This window comes from Amborella trichopoda, chromosome 8 (assembly GCF_054954075.1).
Source record: "Amborella trichopoda isolate Santa Cruz 75 chromosome 8, AtrichopodaSantaCruz75HAP2 v2.0, whole genome shotgun sequence".
Taxonomy (NCBI): domain Eukaryota; kingdom Viridiplantae; phylum Streptophyta; class Magnoliopsida; order Amborellales; family Amborellaceae; genus Amborella; species Amborella trichopoda.
In genome coordinates, this window is record NC_142343.1 from 44,580,247 (window position 1) to 44,601,414 (window position 21,168).

Consider the following 21,168-nt stretch of genomic DNA (forward strand, 5'->3'; position numbering starts at 1 on the left):
CCATATCATATTTTCGGGTCTCGGTGGACCCGGACCCAATCGTTGCCATCCCTATCCATTTCCAAGGTGAAAAGGGCAATCTCGTAATTTAAAAATTTATGCAGAGTGTTCATGTGGACCTCTTCCAATATTTGGGGAGAGCAATATTGTAAGTTCTAAAATACTTAGGGGCATTTTAGTAATTTAATACCCATTATATTTTTGGAGCTCACTGTTCTTTTCCCACTCCCACTGCCTCCTTATTTCAAAGAAGTGAAAAAAACTGAGGAAAAAAAAAAAGAAAAAAAAAAAGGAGAAAAAATGGTGTCTGAAAGCGCTCTCGCGTCTCTGAGACGTTCTTTGCCACCTTCCTTTGCGATTTCAACAAGCAAAAGGCAAGCGAGAAAACCCATCTTCTTATTTTTTTTTCAAAATTCTTCATTTTTTTTTCAAATGTTTTTTATTTTTATTTATACTTTCAGGTGTTTAGAAGCTTACTACTCCATGTATTTGGTCATTATTTGATTCTATTGAAACCCATATTCTTCTTTTTGCAAAATTTTCGTTTTTCATTATTTTCCATTTTTATTTGAATTTTTAAGTTTTTATATAAGCTCACCATTCCATTTTTATGGTCATTGATTGATTTTCATGTGACTGTTGATGTGTTATTCATGCGATGCTGTATCTGGGTTTCTTACCGGTTTGAGATAGTTGGAATCTCACATTATTAGTTCGGAAGAAGAAGTGGTTTTGTTTGAATCTTTTTTTTTTTTTTTGGCTTTTTGTTTACTGTGACTATACTTTTTGCTTTGGTTTTTTGTTTGTGATAGGGAGAGGGAGAGGGAGAGAGAGAGAGGAGATTTGCATGAAAATTTGTATAATAATAATTAAAAGAAGAGAACAAATGATATGTGTCTTATATGGAACAACTAGGAAATTCAGAGTGTTTCACAAAATAGAACATGAATTTATCACAATCTTAGAAATTGAATTTTGTGAAATTTGTCATAACTCTGTAATGGAACAATGGATCATTACGCATGTTTTAGAGCCCATTGGATTTCACTTACAAAAAGTATTTTTAATAATTTTTTACAACCATAATGGTTCCTTTTTTGGGTAGTTAAAAGGTACAAATCGAACTTGGGTCGCATTGTTGTAGTGTTGCAATCATCATCAACTTATGAATCGAGCTCAAACTCGATTTCTAAGAAGTGAGTGTTTGGATTGAAGATTACAGAGGCCATCTGCACAATTCGTGGAGATGCACTTGATCGATTTTGTTATTATTATACTTTGGTCTGGTACTTTGGATAGGATTGAGGTCTTACAGAGATCAACTGAGTTTTGTTGACAAATAAGAATGGGAAGGAGAGGAGGCAAAATTTGAAGATAGTTTTATTGTTTTTGAATCAATTTGTTTCGTGGGCCTTTTCAAAAGAATATTGAGAAGGGAAAGAGATCAATGTGTTTGAGACTTTTGAAAGATATGTTAAGTTATATACATAGATTGATGAGGCTTACTATCAGGCGACACCGACGAGCAATTCGGATGAGCTTTAATATGTATTTACTCATAAACCTTAACATGCCTATCATTTACTGTGTGTCAATGTGCGCATGCATGTGTGGGGTTGCAGGCATGCGTCTGTGTGTGTTGGGTCCACTTTCTCTCCATCACCTTCCATATTCTCTTATGGTGGTAATGGCCTAATAGATTACGAGGAAACCATATTCCACTTTGCAATATACTTTGCCATACCATATGTGCCCATGCTTTTGTGTATATGTGTTTGCATATATGTGAGCACTTGGAATTTTTTTTTCATTGCTTTTGTATGAATATCATTCATTGAATGCAGAAAAAGAATGGTTTTCCTTTTTAAGGGCGTCGATTCCATGTATGCATTCATATATGTTCATGCTGAACACCTTCTTTCTTTTGCACCTATCTGATTATTGATATGAATGTGTTTGACTCACCATATTTTGGTCCGGATTCAGGATATTTTCCGATGTCGCGGGAGACATAATAATTGATGTTGATGGGCAACCCTTTGTATTGCATAAGGTGAGCTGAACTTGTTGTCTAAACACTTCCATTTTGAATGCCGCGTTTCTGTATAGTAGTTAAATTTATGGTTAAAAATTCCATTTATTTTCATTTTATCCTTTTATTGCGGACTTGTACATTGATTTTCCATATATAATCGTGTGATTAAATATAACAGTGGGAAGATCATTCAAGTAAATGGGAAAAACCAAACTTGAGGAGTATATTGCCCTGTTGGCTTCCTCTTGCACCTCCAAAAAATGATCATTGGTTAGATATTTGAACTTATGGCATAATGATTTGCATACAGAGGAGCTAATACTTTCACTTGGAAATAGTCAATGGTATTTCTTTTGATGAATACAAGGATTTAATCTTTTCTATGATGTGTTTCGTGTGGATGGGATGGAATAATTAAGCACAAGAGTCAACCGTTCCTCTTTACTTAAAGGTTTGATGGTATACATGCATTGAAAGTGACATGAGGGTTAACCCTGATAACCCATTTCGTTTGAGAAAGCTTTGATTGGTTGATTTGACTGGATGCGTTATATGTGTTTAATTTTTGCATTAGACAAATGCATAATAACTGTGTTTGAATTTTGGATTATGGAGTGACTTCACACTTGTCTGGGCTGAAAAAGGAAAGATGTTGCTAGGACAGCTTTGGCATCTGCCTCTATGTAATCTGCTGCACAGATAGGCCAAGAAAACATCTTCATCAATCTTTGAAACTTATTCCTGGCTAATTCCTGTGCTCCAAGAGAAACAGGTTTGTCAATTATTCTCCACTACAGCCATCGTAAAGTCCCTCTTTGGAAGCCTCATTGCCTATCCCCCTAGAGTCTCCGTCTCATAAATTTATGTACCCTTACTTCTAAAACTCCCCACATGGATGATGTCCAAGAAACTAATCTCTACATGGTTTTTGTTTTTCTTTACTTTTAAGTAATATGATGGAACCGATTACAGTATACCATATATGAAAGAAAAAATGGGATGCCATCTTTCCATGTGGGAAAATAGTTCGGTTCTTAGAGGAGTATGAACCATGGAAACGAGAGATGCCTATCAAAGAAGAAAGAAGAGAGGTGGGGAGGTCATATTGGGCCCCTAGTTTTTCATGCATCTTGGGCTTTAATTTGTGTTATCTCAAAATGGCTATTGGTCTTAAGGGCTACTTCCTGTTTTTATCTAGACATATAATGTTTGGTAAGTAGCTTGTGGAAGAGCTGAATTCTTTTGTCAAATAGTGCATGTGTAACAGGATCTCTCTCTCTCTCTCTCTCTCTCTCTCTTTCCTTCTCCCTGTTTCTCCCCACACACACATGTATACACAAACACACACATATATTTATATATCTTCCTATGCTCTTTCTTAGCAGTATGTTTATCATTTAAAGGAAAATCTTGTGCCCTCAGTTTCTGGAAATATTCCCTGCCAATCTTGTTGGGTATAGGGCCAAAATTTGAAACTTAGATAAGTTTTACCTGAACTCAGAAAGCATGCTTATTTTTCTAGAAATATAGAAAATGACTCTCTAAATTTCAATGAGTTTGTTCTTGTTCTTGGTTATGAATGCCAACTTCTGGATGTACTGTCTTCTATTTTACGTTATCCGATTACTCTAAGAACAAACCCAAACTTTGGATTCTATGATGAGAGATGCAATCTTTGGTGGAGTTAAACTAAATCATGTCCAATGTATATCTGGGTTTTTTGATTTTATCTGATTCATGGTCTCTCCGGGCCCTATAGTTTCCTCTGGTTTCCCAGAGTGGTCGAATCCGCAAAATTTTGTCTGAGGTCAAAGACTCTGAGATATCCAAACTGGAACTTCCAAATTTTCCAGGAGGTTCCCACACGTTCGAGCTTGCTGTCAAATTTTGCTATGGAACGAATTTTGAGATCACTCCAACAAATGTGGCTCATATTAGGTGTGCTGCTGAATACCTTGAAATGACCGAAGACTATTCTGAAGAAAACCTAATTCCTCGAACTGAGACCTACTTGACCGAGATAGTAATGCAAAGCCTGGAGAAATCAGTTGAGGTCTTGCATTCTTGTGAAGTCCTGCTTCCTGAGACTGAAGAGGTGAAAATACCCTGTAGGTGCATTGATGCCATTGCAGTAAATGCTTCTAAGGAGCAGTTGGTATCTGGGTTATCTCGCTTGGATTGTAACAGTGATTCGGGTAAACTGAACCTTGGTTGCCAAGAGTGGTGGATTGAGGACCTCTCAGTTATAAGGATTGATCTTTACCAGAGAGTGATTGTTGCCATGAGAAAAACAGGGGTGAGGCCAGATAGTATTGTTTCTTCTCTTACGCACTATGCACAGAGCTGGCTGAAGGGGCCCGGAAAACAAAAGGTGCCTTCTCTTTTCTTTTCCATTGTTCATTTCATGTTATCATGGTTAAGTAAACAATAATATAAAGATCTATTTGAAGTTCATATTCCATTTTGTGTTCACCATCCAGTTATACGACGGATGGTTATGGAGAAAGTGTGGGAACCACTATTGGGTTCATGCCCTGTTCTAGTTTGAGCCATTTTCTCTTCATTGCCATATACACCTTGTAATTGGATGGTGATGTTTCAATGGACTATCCTCCATCAATTAGCTTACAAAAAATGCCACTGGTTTCTAAGGATTAATAAGATATGCTGTTAGATTTCAAATCCTCATAATACTATCGCAGGCCATAATATTTCTCTACATAACGAACCTTGCCATTTCAAATTTTCACATTTGTTCCCCTCTCCACATTCTAAGTGGTTTTGGGGGAAGGGGATGGGATGGGCAGGTTTTTTTGGGTGGGGGGAACGGAGGGAGGGAGATATTTTCAATCGTCTTGAAATAGAACAATTTTCAATCATCTTGACATTGCATTCGAAATCCAGTAGCATTTCTTTACTATTTCAAAACAAGGTCACAGTACTGTATTGAATTTTCAGATCAGTGGCACTTTTACATACCCTGATTTCTTTCATGTAATGCTTTATTAATAAGAGAGACAAACAACAGGTTTGGGATCCAGCACGGTTGAAATCAGGCACTGGTTTGGCTATGGAGAATGACCAGAGACTAATATTGGAAACACTAGTGGGTCTTCTCCCAACTGAGAAAAGTGCAACAATTCCAATGAGTTTTCTCTTTGGGATGCTCAGAATGGCGATCATGTTAGACTCTTCTACTGCCTGCAGGCTCGAGCTCGAAAGGAGAATTGGGTTTCATTTAGAGATGGTGACTCTTGATGACCTGCTAATCCCATCATTGCAGGCTGGAGACTCACTCTTCGACATTGATACTGTACATCGAATATTGGTTAACTTTTTCCAAAGAATTGAAGAGGAAGAATCAGAAGAATCGCAGTTTGGTTATGAATCGGAAGGGTTTGGATCACCAAGCCATGGTTCAGTTTTGAAGGTCGGGAAACTCATAGATGGGTTTCTTGCTGAAATTGCTCCAGATCCATATCTGAAACTCCAAAAATTCATGGCCATTATTGAGCTTTTGCCTGACTATGCTCATGTTGTTGATGATGGACTATACAGAGCCGTGGATATATACCTGAAGGTATCTATTAGTTTTCATTTTTTATAATGGAAAGATATAGGTGGACCGGCAGGACCGAATCATACATTTGCTCCTGCTGCCCGAAGAAAAATATATACTTGGAGCTCAGAAAATGCTCAAAATTGGTTCCCCTTCCAAAAGTAACTCTGAACATCCATTTGATGGATGAACACATGTAGAGTCTTAAGGGCTCAAAGTCTTTTTCATCTTTGTTTCTTTGGAAGTTGATCTCAAGGTGAATCAAATAGTTGTTGAAAAATTTAAGGTCATAAAAATTTCCCTAACTAGGTGTTCTTCCCACGGGGCCAAATGCAAAATTTGGTCCCACATGACCACCATGTACACGTCCTTTTATAATCATATATTTATGGGCTGACATTCTGATCCAAAACATCTTATTTATTATTTCATTTTGTTTTTTGGTATTTAACTAGTATTAGCTTCTGCAAAAAATCACTCTGCATTTCTGAAATTTGGCCTTAGAAACCTTTCAAAACAGTTTAAAAAAAAATGCAAAATTTTCGTATTGTGACTTGCCTCCCTTGCTGAGCTTTTGCACATGTGAATGGTTCAGGCTCATCCAGGGCTTACTGAGGCTGAGTGCCGGAGGCTCTGTAAGCTGGTAGACTGCCAGAAGCTCACCCCTGATGCCTCCAACCATGCTGCCCAGAATGATCGCCTCCCTGTCCACATGGCTCTTCAGGTCGCCCCCAGCTCTGTGTGTGTGTATGTGTGTGTATGATAGGTCAACTTGGTTTGCAGAGAGAGTTCTGAACCCAAGAGCTCCCTCAATGCAAAACAAGGTGGCCCCCCCACCCACCCCTCTTCTTCTCTGTCTCAGACGCACTTATGTGTACTGTGTGTGTGTGTGTGTGTGTGATACATGAGCATGATAGTTACCCATAAAAAGACAATGAGTTTCTTACACTCCAATTCCTTTATCTTCAAAATGAAGTTCCTGTCCTTTATTGTACGACTGCGCTTGCTCACACATATAAATGCATTCTCATCACCCAACAAAAAACAAAGAGAAATGTTTCTTTCTGTACAACTTCTTTATATTCCTTGGATGTGTCCTTGTTCTTAATTCTTTAGCACACCACATACACTTCTGCACACCACATACAAAAAAGAAGTGTACATGGTGTGACATACAGTGAGAGAAAGTAAATGGCTTCTCACTCTTCACTCTCATGCAGGTCCTCTACTTGGAGCAGCTTCGCATCAAGAATGCCCTCGCAGGTAACTTCTCCGAGAATTTATTCTCTCAAAGGATAAGTAGTGGGGTGCCTAGTGCTACCATGTCCCCTAGAGATAACTATGCCTCATTGAGGAGAGAGAATCGCGAGTTGAGGCTCGAGATTTCAAGAATGAGAATGAGACTTAATGATTTGGAGAAAGAGCAAGCTAACATGAAGAGAGGGATGGATAAGAGGTCGGCCAATGCCCGTACCTTTCTTGGTTCTATCTCTAAAGGGTTCGGTCGCATGACCATATTCGGCCCGGCTACTAGAAGTGGGAGGAAGGGGAAGAGGGCAGGACAGGGGCAGGATGGGAAGAGCGGGAGGAGGCGGAGGCAGTCGGTCTCATAAGAGGTTAGTGTTTTAACTTCATTTTTGTGTAAATGGTTTTTATTTTTTCAACTGTTCTCTTTTTACTGGAAGTAGGAAATGGTGGATTTTGAAGTTTTTAGATTTTGGCTTCATGGCTTATGTTTTAGGGGTTTTTTTTGGTAGCCTTGAGCTTGAAGCCAAAGTAAGAGAGAGTCTCTGAAACATTCTTGGTGGGTTTTGTGTGGTTGCTCCAAGTTTTTGGTGGTTTGGACTTTAGTGGGGATGAGTAGTAGGGGTGGCAATACGTCGGGTCGGGTTCCGGCCGGACCTGGATCAGAAAAAAAATTATGGGACCCAGATCCGACCAAACCCAGACCCTACCCTACCCAAAAATAAAAAAGTATATATTTAAATATTTTTAAATATTATTTTAAATATATGGGAAAGTACAAAATGAGACCATTTACTTTTGATACAAGGTGGTCACATTAATCTCGATCATTGGATGTGAAATTGGATGGATGCAATTATTCCCTTGACCAAGCTCAAACTTCAAAAGAAATTTTCTTAAACTTTGTGACACATCCAAGCTATCAAATTTCACATCAAATGTTTGTATCAAAGGTAAATGGTCTCATTGTATAGAATCCTTAAATATATACATTATTATTTAATGGGAAAAGTTTATATAAGGTTGCAACCTTAAAATGTAGAATCACAGATGCACCTCAAAAATCTATCAGAAATGTTGTTTTAATGTTGAAAAACCCTCTAATAACACTATTCGTAGATCTATGACAGAGGAATGCTGCTGTTCATTGTTAAGAATGGACGGTGGAGACCTACACGTAGTATGCAAGCAGTATGCATTATTAGTATGGTATGAGTTTTCTTTCTCTCTCTTTTTTGTTTTTTTTTAATAAAATAAGAAACAGTTTTAGTTGTAATTTTTAGAAAACTAAACTGAACTAGTTTTGGTATGAACTAGACCTTGCTTTCTAGGTGCATTTATCATAGAAAAGTTAATGAATTTTTCCAGCATGTACTTAGCGTATTAATCATAGAAAAGTTATGGTCATAGGCATGTTGTTTTTTTCTTTTCTGGGTAATTCAGTAGGAAGACAAGCCCCTACCCGTTTTCTCAAATAGTTTAGGAGTTAGCTTGTCTTGAGGTGTTAGTGGGGTGGTGTCAGTGGGAATGAAAACGACAACATGGTGACTACGGTGTGGGGTGCTACCACCACGACCCCAGCACCTTTCCCATAAGCATGTTCTTTGCATCAATGATGGATGGTGATGGAAAGTGGGACTTACCACTTCTCTCATGTGATTTTCTGGTGTCCCATAAGCATGTTCTTTGCATCAATGATGGATGGTGATGGAAAGTGGGACTTACCACTTCTCTCATGTGATTTTTTGGTGTGTTAGTTAATCTTGCTATCAGTATGTCCCTTTATGATTTTGGCTTAGTAGCAGACATCGATTTGGATGACGGAGGTCAAGTGTTCGAACCCTTGAAGTTTGTCCGGGAAGCCTGAACCATAGCCTCTTTTTACTCCTTTTGTTATATACATTGAGAATATTAAGTTTAGTTTCCCTCCCTGAGGAGTATTCTTCTTTCTACTATTATAGAATAAGGGAAAAATAGGTTTTTGTTTCTCTCCAACTATTAGCCACCATTCAGCAGCTTTTTCTGCACGTGAAATTCCACTCTCAATGTATACGAAGTTTTCCTCTTTTTTTTTTTTTTTTTTTTTTTTTTGGGGCCGTGCAAGTCAGTGGGGAGAGGGCCCTTGTTAGGAATTGAGCCTAAGACGTAACATTGCAAATCATCAAGTGCTATAATACAGCAAGCTGCGGTATTCAACCCACACAAGTAAGTGGTATTTAACCCGTTTGGTGGCCCATCTGTGCATTGTCCATAGTGCACTGCACTCTGTTCTTCCATTGTGAACGTGAATATTTTCCTTCTTTCAAAAGAAAGAATTATTTTGATTATCTCTACCCATATATCAGTTTTGTGTCTGGAGACGTATAGCAGTCTGATTTAGATTGGATGGAATCGGATTGGATGGTTGAGAATGAGTCATGAACATTGTAAAAGCTATCGGCTCAATTCTAGTTGTTTGATCAAGATCATGTGATTGTATATCTTGTAGCACATGTAAATTCTATATTTGCAACATGTAAGGCTCACTCTTTAGAGAATTGGCATTTTATCACTTAAATGAGAGTGTTCTAATTACGGGTGAGGTTTGTACAAGGTGCTCACCTTATACTATACAAGTAAGGTGCAACTCTAATTTTGGTGGAAGATCTAGCCCATTGTCAGAAACTTTAAAACTTTACAATGGCTTGAAAATCCATACTCAATTCTAATTATGAAATTTAAAATTCTAAAAACATAGATTTATAATTAGTTGAGAATCTTAAAATAGAAGGTTCATGTAATTTTTTACAAGGTAAACTATTTTTAGGATTTAAAAATCTTTTTTTTCTTTTTTTTATTATATCCATGCATCTTGAGGTTGGGACGATTAATTGGAAGGTTTATGAACTTTAGAACACTCTTTTATGCTATATTACTTCTTGTAACCTAGGGTTGGCACCAAACCCGATCGGACTCAAATTCACCAGACTTGGATCCAAAATATAGTGTGGGATCCGACCCAAAAACTAAAATACCTATGTATTTAACTATATTTAAATATATTTCATATATTGGGACTCAAAAAATATTACTAGACTCGGGCTTGAATAGTGTTTGGGTCCAAGATTTGGACATGGACCTGACCCGCCAGAACCAATTTTTGGACCCATACCTAGACCCCGAATCTGGTCTACCCCTCGGGTCCTGGTTGGGGTCCATTGCCATTCTTACTTCGTGTGATTATTATGTAGGGTTGCGACCTTATATAAACTTTTCCGTTTAATTATATCTTACTATAACATTTGTTTTTGGGTACATATGCATTTTGCAGGAACAGGGAAAATGAGGAAACAAGGGGACGTGGTTGCCGCCAACTGCAATTTATGTAATATGTATCAATAGAAAAATATTAGAAAAATAGGGGGTAATTTTTGTGAAAGTTATGGAAATAGCCCTTGTTTTTGAGGGAAATATCTATGGGTACCCCTCACAAGGATACGTCTAGTTTTGAAGAAAGTTGGATCATGGTTTCGTCTAATTTTTGAGAATTGAGGTGATAGGTCGAAACTGGAATTTTGGGAAATGTTAGGGTGGAAATACAGTTGTAATTGAGACAAATTTGTGATGAAAGCTGACGAAATATTGGGTTTGTTGTATAGTTATAGTGCTTCTTTTATCTTTTATTGCTACTCCATTTAAAGCTTGGTGCCAAGTTGCCAACACGTAGAAGAGAGAGAGAGTGCAATTGTATCAGTAATTGTGTGTGTGAGAGAGAGAGAGTGCAATGGTATCAGTAATTGTGTGTGTGTGAGATAGAGAGTGCAATGGTATGAGTAATTGTGTGAGAAAGAGAGAGAGTGCAATGGTATGCGTAATTGTGTATGAGAGGGAGCAATGGTTTGAGTAATTGTGTGAGAAAGAGAGAGTGCAATGGTATGAGTAATTGTGTGTATGTGAGAGAAAGAGCAATGTATGAGTGATTGTGTGTGAGAGAGTGCAATGGTATGAGTAATTGTGTATGAGAGAGAGGGAGCAATGGTACGAGTGATTGTGTGTGTGAGAGTGCAATGGTATGACTAATTGTGTGTGAGAAAGAGTGCAATGGTATGCCTGAGAGAGAGAGATTGCAATGGTATGAGTTAGAGAGAGAGAGATTGCATTGGTATGAGTTAGAGAGAGAGATTGCAATGGTATGAGTTAGAAAGAGAGAGAGATTGCAATGGTATGAGTGAGAGTGTGCAATGGTATGAGTGAGAAAGAGAGAGAATGTGATTAGTACAGAGAGTAATGCGAGTAGGAATTGTGTGAGCGAGTAATTATATTAGGAATGATGTGTAGAGAGAGAATTCGGGCAATTTAGAGAGAGAGAGAGAGAGAGAGAGAGAGAGAGAGAGAGATTGAGGAAAACACAGCCGATAATGATTTTCAGCACTCTTACCTTTGAGGCTCATGAAAACTTACCTAATGGAATTTTTGAGTCGTTTGACATTAGAGAGAGAAAAATATAGCTTCTACAGATTTTTGGAAACTTACCCTAATGGAATTTTTGAGTCTTAGAGAGAGAAAAATATAGCTTCTACTGATTCTCAGCACTTAGAGAGAGACGAAAAGCTACCTCATAGAGAGATAGACGTTTGACTTTAGAGAGGGAGATTATGGGCGGCACTAGAAGATCCTTATAAGAACGAACATATACAGGAGTTTTGAGCTTTTTGAATAGAGATAGATAGAGAGAGAGAGAGAGAGAGGTCCTTACAATAAACCAACCCGTTTGTGAACGGTTCGGACGATTAGACCGGCTATTCTCCGGTTTTTCACAGAGGAATAAGGTCCCTTCTCTTCATCTCCATTTCCACAAAAACCACGCTTTGATCTTCACTTGCCCACGTCTTCTAATGCTCTTAAATCCTCCGAATATTAAGATCACAAAAGCAGGGGCCAGGTTTCCATCGATTTACAGTCCCTTTCCTTCTCTTTCGTATCGCAAGAGGAAAGTCATCAGCCCCATTTCTTCTTCACTGCCACTGGTTTTAATGTCAAGCTAAAATGGCGCTCAATTGTTCATCGAAGCGTTCGAAAACGATAGTACAAGGTCTCTGTAATCTCTATTTTCACAGAACCCTCAAACCCATTTCAAAAGATGGTTTGTTTTCGTTACCAAACCCCTCAACCTTCCATTCAAGCACCAATGCATACAAACATCAATATCACAGCTCTTTTCCCAATATTTACCGATTTGGGTTTTCTCATTCAAGGAGAATGGCATCTGGGTTTATTTCAAAACCTCCTCAAAAGCTTGCTTTAATGGATTTCAGGCCTATTTCTTTGAAACCCAGAATTGGGTCTTTCTCATTTGGCAGTTTAGGGTCTTCTGGTAAGGTGAATGCTGGGTTGTCTAAGTTTTTTGATAAGCCATTGTCAGCCATTGGTTCGACCTTTTCTCGGTATCCAGAGGCTGTGGGCCTTCAGATGGAGGCCTTCTGGAAGAGGAATTCTTTGGTTTTGCTTGGAGCGTTTGGTCTTGGGGTTTGCATTTTGCTTTGGAGAGTTATGTTTGGGATAGCTAGTATGTTTGTTGGGCTCTCAGAAGGCATGGCCAAATATGGGTTTCTTGCTCTTGCATCTGCAATTGTTGCCTTCACAGTAAGTGCTCAGTCTAGTCAATTTTTGTGTTTTAAGATTGTGACTGGACACTGAAATCACTGTTTGGTTGATTGACTACCACTTTATCTTGTGCATGAATTTATTTATTCTGGTATGTGTGTTCTTTTTAATTCATCTTAATTAAAATATTACTGGACTAACTGCTAGGGGGATTGATGAATATAAGTTTGTGTTTGGTTTCAATTCATTTAAGGTTACTAAATCACTGAACCAAGTGCTTGGTTGACTGATCGGTACTGTAGTTTCGAACAAATGTCCTTACTTTGTAATGTGTTTCTATTTAGTTCAGTTAATCTACTAAATCATTGTAGAACTACTGGTTGTTGGATAGATTGATTAGGAGTCTTTTTGGTGTACCATCACATGTGTCTGATTTATGGATTTTGGAGTTTTTTCCTCTTGTCTCCTTTTTATTCATGATAGGTTTCTATTTTCATTTTAACTATGGATCGCTGTGCTGATTGTTTAATTGTTTGATCAGAACTTAATTTTGTGGACAATCACAAAGAGTCCGGTTACCACAACGGAAAACTCACTTAGTTACTTGAATTCGAAACTGGTGGCTTTTTACTGTACTTTGTCTAATTTTCTGAAGATTTAACGCTAGACATCAGTGTGAAGAAATGACACACTCAATATTTGATGTTTTACTCTTAAAAGATATTTTTTATTGTTTTTTATTAACTTGGGGTTCATACCTTTGAGATCTATTATAAGAGACTTGACCTCTGTAATGACAATGCATATGGTATTTGAAATTTTTTCTATAAGATTGTTGATAATAACCGACGAGAAATAAAGAGAATTGCAGGCGAAAGACACAATGCAAGGACCTAGAGGCCCCTCAATAAACACATTGACTTCGCATTTCTACATATACCTCAGCACTTTTCTTATCAACCAAGAATTCTTGGTGACATATTCCTTTACACAGTGCACTATGTGTTCTGCTATTCCTTGCACCATTGCCAACACGTGGGGCCCTTTGTGATGGGCTCCATACTTTCTTCTGTAATATGCATCATGAGCCTGCTTTGCTCGAAATCTTGTAAATTCTATGATCCACTCTCTTTCAAAATGATATCTATCTCAAAAAATGCCTTAGTACTAATATGAAAGATGCTTGTAGGCCATTGTGCCAACAAATCAACACTTCATGTTTGTGGACTTAAATCTCCTATTGAACAGCTTGGAATACACCTTCATTTTCCTTTTTTTTGTATAGTTATGTGTTGCTTTGTTTGTCTACTGGATAGGAAAGAGTATACTCACGGTGTTCTGCTTGCTTTTCTAGGTAGTTTTGATAGCTTTAAATTTTGTTATAAACCTTATTGGCTTGTTTAATACTTTCATTCTATTGGCAACCGAATTTGTTTAACATGTTCTGTTGGTAATGAAAATTCGATGTTGGGAACTAACAGGTGTGAACACCGAAGTTTGGTCATTTTAGTCTGGTGTTTGTGGTAGTAATATTCAGTATGATATCACCGATGAGTTAACCATAGACAATGGGCATGGACGCATACCATGGCCCTATATTTAATGAACAACAATCATAAGTGCAGATGCTCATGTCTCAGTTATATCCAAAAGATGCGTGGGTTAGAACAGTTTTATTAAAGTTGATTTGAATTACAATGAAAATATGCTAGTCTGCTGAAACAGCTGTTGATTAGCGCTAAGATAGAATTATGCATTTATACAAATTATTTTAAGACTCCGATACTTTTCATTTCATGTGGGGTTGTCCATTATTTTATGGGTAGTTTTTGTTCTCTTTTATTGATTGTGGCAAAATCATTGCATTTTGGTCTGATGGGTCCAATAAGTATCTTGGATGGTTAATATTTATTATCTTTTCAGGGTCTTTATCTTCGTTCTCGATTTACCATCAATCCAGATAAGGTTTATAGAATAGCTATGAGGAAGTTGAATACATCAGCTGGAATACTTGAGGTCATGGGTGCTCCTCTATCAGGAACAGATGTGAGAGCTTATGTTATGTCTGGTGGAGGGCTTCGATTGAAGAGCTTCAAACCAAGGCTTGGTGGGAAAAGATGTTTTCTTATATTCCCAATACGAGGCTCTGAAAGGAAAGGGCTTGTCAGTGTTGAAGTTAAAAAGAAACAAGGCCAGGTGAGTGTTAATTGTTTTTTCTTTTCTTTTGCAAAGCAATATTATCTTTTCCATGCATGGGATGCTTGGGCAAATTTTGTGGGTGAAATGGGACCTTCAGTGCTGCACCGAGTGACTTTTTGGCTGAAATCTGAACAATTTTCAGCGGAAATAGATGGAGATACCAATATTTTGGTATGCACTTTGGAATTTAACCTTTTTAGGTAAACTTATTTGTCTAATGCTTTAGTTTTCACGCTGAGCAGCTTATGTTAGAATTGTGTGTTCGAAGTTCCAAAATTTTAGAATTGTGGTTCAACTTTAGTGGGGTCTCTTTTTTTAGGATTAGCTCTTGTCGATGGTTGATAAATGGTACAAGATATCGTAACAAAGACAGACCTACAAAAGAAGAAGAGAATCCCAAACATCCAACCAGTGTTGGCATTAAAGAAATAGAGTTGGGCCAAGGAGTCATTTATTTTGTAATGGCCTGCCATTCCGATACCAGATCATCTAGTCTTACTACTATAAATTCACCCTTAGCTGTAGCCATTCACCTTGATGCCATCTTCGCACTCCTCCTGTGTGTATTCTAATGGTGCTTCTTCAAGTTTCCCTATTTGCAATTGCTGAAGAGATCTAAAAAATATCCTAAAACCTGAAAGAATGAATTTTCTCTCTGAAGATGACACATAAACGAGAGATTTGGAATTCATTCTGCTAAAGATGGTTGCCCCTAAGAATCTTACCTCTGACTATCAAACACATGAATGGACCACTCGCACCAATTCTTCGTTATGTCTACCTCTTCCAGTGCCATAAAGTTTTCCATAGAAAGATATAAGGGTGTGTAGACTACTTGAAGTGATATTGCCTGCAAAATCCTTTAGGTGTGTTTTACATGTGGAGCCCCCTTTTGCACCCCTTTCATCATTTAGCATGGATGGGTCATGGGGAAGTTTCCGAAAGAGGGTCATTTGACGTTAAAAAAACTGTCCCTTGGAATGCCATGCTTTCATCTTGTGGCTTCCACAGGCTTACATGTTTTTTTAAACTTGGAACTCCCCCTTCCAAAAAGTTCCATCAGTTAAACATAGCCTTAACAACTTTCTAGCTCATAGACCTGCTAGTTTCTCCAGTGTAAACTTAGATATGGCACCATTACATTACACTCTCCTTTCAATCAAGTGCTTCCTATCTCTTGTCAATATACACAACCCCATAAACCTATCATCCTGAATTTGTACCCTGCCTCTGACCAGTTTGGTGATCAAACTTCATTTCTGGTGGAGCTCCACTTGCACCAAGTCGGAGCAACGAAAGGGCAAACTCTAACACTCCCAAAGTAAGGACGAGGAGCTGGTAGCCTAGAAAGGATGGTCGGCTTAAAGGGAAAGGGTGATAAAACTTGTCATGACTGTAATATTTGTGCATTTGTGTGCTTCCCTTCTGTGTGTTTGTGTGTGTGTGTGGGTGAGAGAGAGAGAGAGAGAGAGAGAGAGAGAGATTTTAAGCCTCTTTTCATAATTATCAATTCGAAAATAAAAAAGCTACTGGTCGTATTGGATCAATATTGGATTTTTTTTTAGATATTTATGATATGGCTATGGAAACGGCTACAGCATCTGGTTTATGTGATTTTATTTATGTTTTCCAAAGCATCTGACATTAATACACTACAAAGAGATTCTTGTATTACTGTATATTGTAGACTCCAATGCAAATCTGGATTCCAAGTATCTGTGCATCCGCAACTAAACAGAACCATTCAAAATCAGTATGATCATTTCTATGTTTGATGGAAATGAGGGAGATGCAATAGCGTATTTAAAATCTTCAAAGAAAAAGTTGGATCAGAAGCATGCACGCGATGAACTTCTTTTATCTCTAGTTTTTAACTTTCTGGATCATTAGCAATAAATCTCTCTCTGTGGAAAATGACATTATCATATGAATACTCTATAATACGTATAATTCCCCTTTTTTGCAGTATGATATGAAGCTACTTGCAGTAGATGTTCCCATGACTTCTGGACCAGACCAGCGCCTGTTTCTGATTGGCGATGAGGAAGAGTATAAAGTTGGAGGTGGTTTGATATCAGAGCTCAGAGACCCTATTGTGAAAGCCATGGCTGCCGCGAAAGAATTCGAGGACATTGACCAGAAGGAAGAAGAAGAGGATGAGAAAAGAGAGCTTCAGGAAGCCGAAAGAAAGAGGCAAGAAGAGATTGAAAACCCGGAGAAAGGTTCTTGATTGGAATATGACTGACAAAACCTGGACAATAGTTCTTCATGAGAACATGTGAGGTCTCTCTCTCTCTCTCTCTCTCAGAGTGTGTGTGTGTGTCAGTCACATGCTTGCATGGCTAGACAATGTGCCAATTGATAGTTTCTTTCCTTTTGAAAGACTAAGGCCAGAGATAAAACCCAGAAAAAGGCACTGAAAATCATCTCCATCTTCCTCTCTCTGCCCTTCTCTGTGGTTAGAGAAGAGTGGTTGAATGCCTTCTTCCTGAGAGGAACCCGAGATCAAGGCTTTCGAATAAATTTTGTTTTCTTTTATGCAATTGAACTCTTCTAACTTTGTACCCTTTTTATGGTTTGGGTGTGTAAAATTTTCTTCAGTTATTATCGAAATATCTCATTCATGTGGTGTCTTTGGCTTGAACCTCTGATACTTGAGCTTTTGGGGGACGAATCATTCCTATTGGCCATGGAGCTCCCTCTCTCTCTCTCTCTCTCTCTCTCTGGACCTAAATCTAATTCTCTAAATATAGTATTGATATAATATTATATATATTTGACAAGGGGTACTACAATATCATTTACCCTGCACAAAAAGGTTACAATCATTCTAGGGCACCAATAGCGATAACAAGCAGGCAAAGAGTTAGTAATTTTAATAAATTTTGTTAGACTTTGTACATGGTCTATTACATATTCTCTTCGCAATTTCAGCTAAAGATAAATTGTGACTTAATATAAAAAAATTAATTGTCGTATAATTTTTCATTTGAAAATGGTCTTTGAAATGTTAGAAAACGAAATGTTTTGAAGGGAGTCGAGCGTTGCCATTAGTCGATTGCCTTGGATCTTTGCCAATCCAAAACAAACAGCCCATGTATCATGATTCTTTTGTGCTCCTATTCTACAAGGAAGTGGGCATTATACCATGCATATTGTGGCTCTAATTGACTTTTTTCTAGCTCAAAACATAAGACTTTTGAGCACTAATTCATATGCCAAATCCCAAATAGTTTATTTTTTTGCCTATCCCTACCCTGGGTTTGTTGGGACTGCCCTTTCATGGAATTCTTAACTAAATCTTCATAAAATGTTAAATATAAAGATGTGATTGTATACAATGAGACCATTTACTTTTAGTACAAAGAAGTGACAGTTACTTGCAACCATTCAATGTGAAAATATGATAGCTTATTTGTCATAAAGCTCGAAAAATTTCTTTTGAACTTTGATTTTAGTTAAAAGAATAAATGCAGCTACCCAACTTCACATCCAATGGTTAAGATTGGTTGTGACCATCTTGTATAAAAAATAAATGGTCCTATTGTGTACTTTTTTTATAAAGATTTAGGAAAAATATTAAGGGAAAGTATAGAATGAGACAATTTATCTTTGGTACAAAGTGGTCATATTAATCTTAACCATTGGGTATGAGATTGGGTTACTACAATTATTTCATTGACCAAGTTCAAACTTCAAAAAAAAAAATTTGAACTTTGTAACATATCTAATCTATTGAATTTCACATCGGATAGTCGTAAATAATTGTGACCACTTTATATCAAAGGTAAATGATCACTGTATACAACTAATTTACTTAAAAAGTCACATCAACGACTTTATGAACAAAGTGATTTACCTAGAAATACCTCATCTAATATTCTTTTAAGAAACACTTAACATGCCTTTGTTTCAGATTTGTTGCCCTTCTTTTGGAATTTGAATCTTGAACAATTTGAGGCAGGTTTTATAATTTGCACCAGACCTGAACGAAATGATGTAAATTCCCTTGCTTGTTTTAGATGTAAATGCCCCTTGCTTGTTTTAGATTCAAATATGAGATGTGTTTCTTCATTAAAATCTATTGCTTTGGATTACCCAAAACAAACATGAGTACTTACATTATTTAGAATGATGAAAATGACCCAAGCCAGATGTTATATTAACTCTGCTAGTTTCAGGTTCCAAACTCAAAACGTGGTTTTTTTTAATTATAACATCTTGTCGCAAGTTAATTTTTTTTTCATAATTTGGGCCCACCAGCATAATTGGTCGAATAACTAAAGAGATTTTAGATATTTTTATCAAAGGGTGTGGTTTGTATATGGTTGCAACATTAAACAATCAAATTAAGGTGCACCTCCAAATTTTATCATAAATATAATTTTAGTATAAAAAATTCTTAGGATGACTCATTAATTATAAAATTTTAAACTCCAAAAATAGTTCAAATCATGTAGATCTATAAACACTTGAAAAACTTGAAAATAGACGGTCTAGATAATTTGTTGCATGATACTATCTTTATGACTCAAATTTTTTTTCTTTTCATATTTATACATCTCGAAGTCAAGATGATCAATTCGAGCGTTTTTTAACATCAAAACAACCTTTTATAGTGGATTTTTGAAGCGCACGTTAATTCTATATTTTAAGATTTGCAACCTTATATAAACTTTTTCGAGGGTAAGGAGGACGGATTTTTGGCGCATTGGTTGACGCACTCCATTCAATTTACTTCCTTCCCTTCTCCATCTCAAAGATGGAATTTAGCTTGTCAATAATTTTGACCACCATGATTACGATTCTTGGAAAACATATAAATAACTAAAAATGTTTAAACTATATTTTCGAAATATTTGGACGGTTTGTTTTAATTCCTTAAAATAATACATATTTTAAATTTTAATTCCCTTTTCCTTTTTCAAAATCATGACCATGGTGAATATAACTCACCCCGCAAAATTTTATATCCAAAATCTATATCTAACATGCATTTTTAGAAGGTAATTCCATATGAACATCCACATTAAGCTTTTTCATTAAGATACCCACTTTACTAATGAGTGGTTGCTTTAACCACCTCAACAATTCGTTCTTCTTTGATGTGGTTAAACCATTTCCATAACATTCTCCCAAAATATTCAACTTTGGTGCTTTCAAATAGGCTTTTATAATTAGGATAATGCTTAAATGACGATGATAATAATATATTTTTTATAGTACACCGAGTTGAAAAAAAATGAAAGAAAAAAAATGAAAAATGGTTTCATGCGGGCTGAACATCTAAAAAGTGTAAAGCATCCATCCTAAAGATGGATGCAAGTAGCTGTTCAATCTGAAAACAATGGAAACTGACGGTCCAAATGTTTTCCTACTAGAATTATTATTTCTAGTTTTTAAATTTACTTATTTTTTCATTTTCATGATCTCCATGTTAGAGATTACATGTCCTCAAAAATTAAGTCCAAAATTCCATCTCAAAAATATAGTTATTAATAGACAAAAGTTTATATAAAGCTGCAACCTTATATGCAGAACTACAGATGCACCTCAAAAATCCATCGAAAAAGGTAGTTTTACTGTTTAAAAACAGTTTGATTGATCATCGCAACATTGAGATGTATGACCAAGAAAAATGAAAAGATTTCAAGTCTTAGAACTAATGCATTTTACAACATATTATCTACACCGTCAATTTTCAAGATTTTCATATGTTTATAAATCTACTTGATTTTAACTATTTTTCAAATTTAAAATTTTATAATTAGATATAAAAAAATAGATTTTGATAAAAAATAGATTTTGATAAAATCTTATGAACATTTTACATCAAAATTATATAGGATGATAAAATTTGAAGGTGAACCTTACCTCTACAGCGACGTATGGATCTAATGACAACTGCACCTTTATTAGGCTGGCATTTCCACATGGGCTTGGCTGCATAGAAACCGGGGTCCAAGAAAAATATAACTTGCAACAAACTAACACCACCGTCGGATCATGAAGAGATAGTAGGTACTCTCAATTGAATTGCTTAGTGGGACCCACTGTCCTTCATCATCATCTAGTTGGCTATAACCTCGTGATCACCTCATGACCGTTGGGAACCACATTGTGTATAGACCTGAATTCCAACAAGTCATTCCACACCTTTTATTATTTCTAAGCAATGGTTTAAAAAACGGATCGGTGACTCGGATCGGGTTCTCAAAAAACCCATCCGGATCGGTGAATCGACGATCCGAATCGAAAATCGGTCGAAATAAAGCTTAAAAAAAATCCGAAAAAAATATTAAAATTTATTATAAATATTATTTTTTAAGAATTCAATAAGAAATGAAGGTCCTCCATTAAGAATTTTCATGTTTTTGAATGAATATACGAATATTGATATGTTCTTTCCCTGCATGAATCGCCATTCAGCATTTAATTTACATCACACAAAAGGATAAACATATAATTATCATGAAATAAGTATATCAACATACATGCACTACAATAAAGCATAAAATTAATAACATATGATCTAAAAATAAAATGA

General features: G+C 36.7%; 2 protein-coding genes across 3 annotated transcripts; both read left to right on the forward strand.

The window, feature by feature from the left end:
* Positions 1–226: 226 nt before the first annotated feature.
* Positions 227–10,476, forward strand: LOC18432409 (Phototropic-responsive NPH3 family protein). Of its 2 annotated transcripts, none has more exons than XM_006842516.4 (7): positions 227–374; positions 1,987–2,053; positions 3,795–4,406; positions 5,064–5,615; positions 6,190–6,318; positions 6,815–7,210; positions 10,150–10,476. In XM_006842516.4, the coding sequence occupies exons 1-6, from the start codon at positions 301–303 to the stop codon at positions 7,205–7,207; spliced, it is 1,827 nt and encodes a 608-aa protein (XP_006842579.1). In that variant the 5' UTR covers positions 227–300; the 3' UTR covers positions 7,208–7,210; positions 10,150–10,476. The 2 variants fall into 2 exon arrangements, with proteins under 2 accessions (XP_006842579.1, XP_020521808.1); XM_020666149.2 differs by lacking the exon at positions 227–374 and adding an exon at positions 390–1,548.
* Positions 10,477–11,166: 690 nt separating this feature from the next.
* On the forward strand, positions 11,167–17,252 carry LOC18432410 (uncharacterized). The gene is made up of 3 exons (XM_006842517.4): positions 11,167–12,461; positions 14,346–14,618; positions 16,588–17,252. Exons 1-3 carry the CDS (start codon positions 11,865–11,867, stop codon positions 16,849–16,851), a joined length of 1,134 nt encoding a protein of 377 aa, XP_006842580.2. The 5' UTR covers positions 11,167–11,864; the 3' UTR covers positions 16,852–17,252.
* The last annotated feature ends 3,916 nt before the right edge of the window (positions 17,253–21,168 follow it).

Coding starts and splice junctions, on each gene's coding strand:
- LOC18432409 (XM_020666149.2), top strand. CDS start 1,448: ATGTGTTTGAGACTTTTGAAAGATATGTTAAGTTATATACATAGATTG. Junction 2,054..3,794: donor AACCCTTTGTATTGCATAAG/GTGAGCTGAACT, acceptor CGGGCCCTATAG/TTTCCTCTGGTTTCCCAGAG. Junction 4,407..5,063: donor AGGGGCCCGGAAAACAAAAG/GTGCCTTCTCTT, acceptor GACAAACAACAG/GTTTGGGATCCAGCACGGTT.
- LOC18432410 (XM_006842517.4), top strand. CDS start 11,865: ATGGCGCTCAATTGTTCATCGAAGCGTTCGAAAACGATAGTACAAGGT. Junction 12,462..14,345: donor CTGCAATTGTTGCCTTCACA/GTAAGTGCTCAG, acceptor TTATCTTTTCAG/GGTCTTTATCTTCGTTCTCG. Junction 14,619..16,587: donor TTAAAAAGAAACAAGGCCAG/GTGAGTGTTAAT, acceptor CCTTTTTTGCAG/TATGATATGAAGCTACTTGC.